General features: G+C 33.3%; 1 protein-coding gene across 2 annotated transcripts in view; it reads left to right on the forward strand.

Annotated features, from left to right (window-relative positions):
- The window catches only part of Apoltp (Apolipoprotein lipid transfer particle), a 1,459,665-nt gene extending 1,454,931 nt beyond the window's left edge, over positions 1-4,734 (forward strand). For both annotated transcript variants that reach the window (XM_072546518.1, XM_072546519.1), the window contains one exon: positions 4,567-4,734. In XM_072546518.1, the coding sequence (XP_072402619.1) occupies positions 4,567-4,620 (54 nt within the window). In that variant the 3' untranslated portion in view covers positions 4,621-4,734. The remainder of the gene's footprint in view (positions 1-4,566) is intronic.
- The last annotated feature ends 1,266 nt before the right edge of the window (positions 4,735-6,000 follow it).

Genomic DNA, 6,000 nt, shown 5'->3' on the forward strand with positions numbered 1-6,000 from the left:
ATTCTGCCGTCCTTAATAATATATCCTAAAAACTTTACTCCTTTTTTGTAAAAATTGACACTTCTTCTTCTTTATCTTTCAGCCGTAGTCCCTAGCTACTTCGAGTACTTGCTTTAACCGTACGATTCTCTCTTCTTCGGATTTACGTAAAACTATTATGTTATTCATATAGTAAATTGCTATATTCTTGGATGTCAGCTCTCTAAATAAATATGTGGCTAATAAATCTTTGGAACACTGCAGGACTATTACACAATCCGAACGGACACTTCAAAAATTCGTATTGTCCGTCTAGTGTGTCAAATCCAGTGTATTTAATGCTATCTTCCTCTATGGGTACATGGAAGAATCCATTCTTGAGGTCTATTATGCTAAAATATTCTGCGCCTTGTAACCGATCCAATATGTCTTCTATCAAAGGTAATGGAAACGTATCTTTTATTATATCCCGGTTAAGTTTTTGTTAGTCACCCTAAACTCTGATCTGTCCGTCTTTCTTTTTGACAAGTACAATTGGACTTGCAAAATGAGATGTACTAGGTCTAATTATTTTTTCCTCGATCCATTCCTCAATTTGCTTATCTACTTCTTGCTTCTCTGCAATTGATAGCCTTCTTGAGTTTTGGTTTATTGGTTCCTCACTGCTTAGAATTATTTTCATTTTTATATCTGTCGTCTTCGTCTGGTGAGGTTCATAATTTTCAACTAATTCTTTTACTTCCATCCTAATATTTGGGTCTTTTATGTGTTCCAGTTGCAGATTATCATCGTGTGTCGCTTCGTTAACTGCAATCCTCATTACCATAATAGTATCTACTTTTTTTGCATACAATAATTCCACCTTCGGTTATCTCGTTTATATCATCGGTAATCTCTGTTTGTTTTAGTATATTGTTTCCAAGAATGACCTCAACGTCTAGTGATCTTTTTGGGATTACGTGAAATAAAATATGAAAATCTTCGCCTTGAATTTTCAATATTTTGTTAAAAGAACCTAAAGTTAACCTTAATATGTCTTAATCCATTTAACTTTGCTATATTTTTTATAAGAAGGACGTCGTCAAAGTGTTTTTCAAAATTATCTTCTCGCATTGCACTTATGTCGCTTCCTGTATCAAACAATGCACGTAATAATATTTTTTTAAATTTTAAGGTCGGGGAGTTTTTGTATACTACGTCAATGACATTTACCTAACCAGAAGTCTAAGGTCTATCTTCTTTAGCCTTGCATCGAGAAGAAACGTGTCCAAGTTGGTTGCATTTGAAACATTTTATTCCCTTGACTTTATCAGGGTAATTTTTTGATCTGTGTCCTCGATTTCCATAATTACAACATTGTTCTCCTCTAGCTTCATTGTTTCTATAACCTCGTCTTGCTTCATAGTTTCTGCCGTCTGGTCGTACTTCATTGATTCTGTCATCTCTTCTTGCTTCATTGTTTGTCCACTTCTTTCTATGCGTCTCAGTTGTAGAGGATTTGTGTGTCTGCTTTTAATGTGTTTATATAATTTAATGTTCTCTTTGAAATCTCTGAAAAGTTGTTTGCACTATGAAGCAATACTTTGTTAAGAGGGTCGTCTTGAATGTCTTCTATTGTGTATTGTATTATGACCTCGTCATCTATGTTAGCTTTGTTACCAATTTCTCTCATCGTCAGTACATACTCGTGTAAATTTTCATTATGCTTCTTCTTCCTATGCATCAGTATTTTATGTATTTCAGCACTACTTATTTTATTCTCGAATTCCAAAATAAGTCTTTTCTTCAAGAGTTTCTAGCTATTAACTCATTTTTCTTACGGAATATATAGTTTCGTAATTTCCTTTAGGAATTGTTTGGCAAAAATTAGCATTTGCATTTTCTTATCGGGTCTTTTCTTTTCCGTCAAAGGTTCTTATGCCATCTTCTATGTGTCTTAAAGTTAAAACAAAAGAATTATTAATTTACTCTACCGTCCGTCATTCTAACTAATTTTGTTTTCTTCTTGGATAAAGCACAATATTCTACCTAAAGATTTTAATTTGAACATTCAAATTAACATATTAATATAGAGTCAAGTATGTCTTTATATTTATATACCACTATTACGTAAAAATCATGTTTTCACTTTTTCTAATACAAATTTTTAATAACTAAAAGAGTTTCCAGGAAACGTTAACCGGAACTTAGTTTCCTTGTGGATTTTAAAAAAGTTTAATATTCGTCATCAGAAATTATCCACATCGCACCTCTTGCAAGAAAATGTAAAGTTATAAAATAAAACTATACAGTGATGAGTGTCTTACCACCCGGCTTTTTAACGTAAGAGATAGAAAACACAGTTACCTTGTGAAATAAAAAGAGATGAAACTCGTAGAGGTGAGAAATAATCGGAAAAACCTATAATTTATATTACATTACATTACCACTAACGATAGTCTCACACCTTTAGACGTTAGATTCGAGCTAAATCACCTCTGTCATAATTATTATGAGTAACGTCGAATGTGTGACATATTTCCATTTCTTAATTTCGCATAAAGTAAAAACTGATTGACCACAATAAAGCAAAAAATGTGTAGTGATTATTTAATCTTAAGTTTTAAATTATTAACCAAGAATAATTTCTACTATGATTTGAGGAGTTTCATACACTCTTGTCACGGAATAGTTATAAATTCTTCGTGGATTAGTGTTAAGAATTCGACATTGCGATACAGACATCGCAGACGATTAGAGTTCAAAACCCACATGTGGTTTTCCTTTTTTTTTTAATAATTTGAAATTATGCAAAGATCGTTTTGCTTTGAATCACTAAACAAAACTAAACAAAAACTAAAGTTAAAACAAAAAATTTTACTGACAAAATAGTATCGTCGTACTTTCAAAAATAAAGTAAAAACTTTTAAAGAATGTTTAAATAAGTAAAAATTCTACAAAAATAAAAAGATATCCGTGGCCACTAATCAATCGATTAGGAAAAGTCGCACTGAGATATTCACTGACGATGCGAGAATTATGTGCAGGACAACCATCGTGTTGAAACCATATGGAATCGAAAGTTATTGGTAAATTACGAAGGGCTGGGACAATTTCAATTTGCAGAAGTTCCAAGTATTTCCGCCCAGTCAACATACCGTCTATAAAAAATGGACCAATGACATGATTCCCTATTATGCCTCCCCAAACATTTACTTTTCTAAGACACTGGGTACGAGCGACATAAATCTGACGAGGATTTCCTCGAGACCAATACCTAGCATTGATTGAATTGTGACGGCCATGCAATGAAAACGTATATTCATCGGTGAACAAAACGTTTTTCAAAAAATGTTTATTTTGATGTGACATTTGCATTGCAGTTTGACAACATTCTAATCGTCTATATTGATCCCCAGGGAATTGTTCGTTGGATTTATAAAGTTTATAGGGACGGTATCGATGTCTTTAAAAAATTTCACCTACTCTAAATCTTGGAATTCCATATTGTTCTCCGAGACGAGATGTTGATTGGGTAGGATTTTGCTCAATACTTGCACAAATCAAAGTGTCCCTTAGTTCCAAATCTGGATTTACCTCCCTTCGTCTGCGAACTCCTCTTGGAGCGAACACGGATCCATAAGTAAAAAAATTACGTATAATAGACTGAATTGTTGATCGTGATGGAGCCGGCCTATTTGGAAACATATTTACAAATTGTTGTCTAATCATTTTGTCTGATAATCCATTCACATGCCAGACAACAATTTGCACTTTTTCCTCGACCGTTAAAATCCTTTTCACGAATTGTTTTTTCAATAAAAATTTCTGTTTACCGTAAATAACACTTCTCGGTGTGTTATTATTTGATAACTTGAAGGCTTGATGATTTGGTTAGCTATAAAGCAGGTAGCTGTTCGCGCGCATCCATTCCAATGTCGTCAATTGTTTTGAAAATCATTACCTCTACAGAGGAATTGATTAACACTGAGAATTTAGTGATGGACTTGACATTAAACAGTCTTTAATGGATTATTTTCCATTCACAACTGAAGACTGTAAAACTGGAATTGAATTTGAAATATTTTGTATTTCTATTGTATAACATTGGAATAAGAATAAATTGTAAATAATGAGTTTTTCGAAAACTTGTTACCTAATATGTATCATATTTTCTATTATTTTTGATTAAGTAAAACAAAAATTTTACCCTTGGTGTGAATTGAACCCCAGTCTTCTTGTCAATAGACAACGTCTCTAACTATTACTCCAATTTTACATACAATAATTGTTTCGGACAAACATACCTACCTTTAGTTTAGTCAAATATTTCAGTTGAGTTATTTTTATTATGAAATGAACTTAAAGATTTATAATTTAAAATCGCTACTAATTAATGTTTTTTACTATAATACATCTTAATATATTTAATCGTTTATTCTAACAAACACGTCTAATACTAGCCTTATGTCGTACTATCTCACAACTTAATATGTCTTCTATCCTTTCCGCTATTTTGCCGGGTGGTAAGACACTCATCACTGTATATATTTGGTGTATAATAAAGTTGTCTTTACAGTATCTACTAATGTTCTTTTTTTGTTTCAGATGCCAGGATTAGACGACGAAGAAATAAATATATTTGATGGGTTTAGTTGGTAAATCAATTTTTGTTGTATAAATAATTTTAATGTAAGTTTTTGATGTTTTTACAAAATATCCAATTAAAGGATAAAATCAGTAATTTTAAATAAACGGGGTTTTTAAATAATTAAATGATTTTTATTTTCCCATCCTTATTCTTCCAGCCTAATATTTTTTATGCTTAAGTATGGTATGTAATGGACGATGGATAAGAAACGTAAGAAAAATAATATTATTTGACTTGATCTTACACAGACACAACTGAAACAGAATAACTGCAACAAACAATAAGTAAATTTCTTGAAGAGCAACTGAATATCGAAATGAAAGCGAGAAACGCGTACAACCTAGCAGGGAGAATGTATTTCTTCTTCTTGATGTGCCCATCCGTTACGAATGTTGGCGATCATCATGGAAATCTTTATCTTATCTGCAGCAGCGCGGAAAAGCTGCACAGATAATGTATTGAACCAGATTTTGAGGTTCTTTAACCAAGATGTTCTTCTTCTTTCTGGACCTTGTTTTCCAAATATTTTTCCTTGCAGGATGGCTTGAAGAAGAGCATATCTGGATTCATTTCGCATAATATGTCCGAAGAACTGTAACTTTCGAGATTTGTTGGTGATCAGTACTTCTCGGTTCTTATTCATTCTTCTGAGGACCTCCTCATTTGTGACTCGGTCAGTCCACGGGATCTTAATTATTCTCCGATATAGCCACATCTCAAATACTTCCAGTTTTTTGCACATAATATCTTCATTCAAGGTCCACGATTCAACACCATAAAAAAGAACAAAGAAGACGTAGCATCGCAGCATTCTTACTTTTGTATCAAGAGAGGGGTTGTGACTCTTGAAGAAGGCCTCCCTCCGATTGAAGGTGGATCTAGCTTTTCCGATGCGTGCTCTAATCTCCTGGATGTTGGTCCATTCTTCATTTATTGTGGTGCCATAATCATGTATTATCATGTATCATGTATCATTATCATGTATCATGTATTATGGAGGTAGTTGTAGTGCGAGAGAATGTATTACAAAACATGTATTAAAGTTGCAAAATAGTGATATAAAACAAGTGACGAAGTGAAAGTAAAATTAATAAAAATATCTAGCTGACATTATTCACGATAGTCTAACTTAACCCGTAACTGCTACCGACAGGGTCAGCGTGACCCATTGTCGCCCAGCCTGCTGAATTGTGATTGGTCAAATGGCAACAGTAATTGCAGCCAATCATAATTCAGAAGTCTGTTGCTTATTTTCTGAATTATCGTTGGTCGAACGGCATCTGAGCTGCAGCCAATGATAATTCTGAAAATTGGGCATTGGTCGTCGTGCCGGTCCAATCGTAAAAAGGTCCAAAACGACCGTTACGATTGACCTACTTTTTTCTGCATAA

Source organism: Diabrotica undecimpunctata, chromosome 10 (assembly GCF_040954645.1).
Source record: "Diabrotica undecimpunctata isolate CICGRU chromosome 10, icDiaUnde3, whole genome shotgun sequence".
In the NCBI taxonomy this organism is placed as follows: Eukaryota; Metazoa; Arthropoda; class Insecta; order Coleoptera; family Chrysomelidae; genus Diabrotica; species Diabrotica undecimpunctata.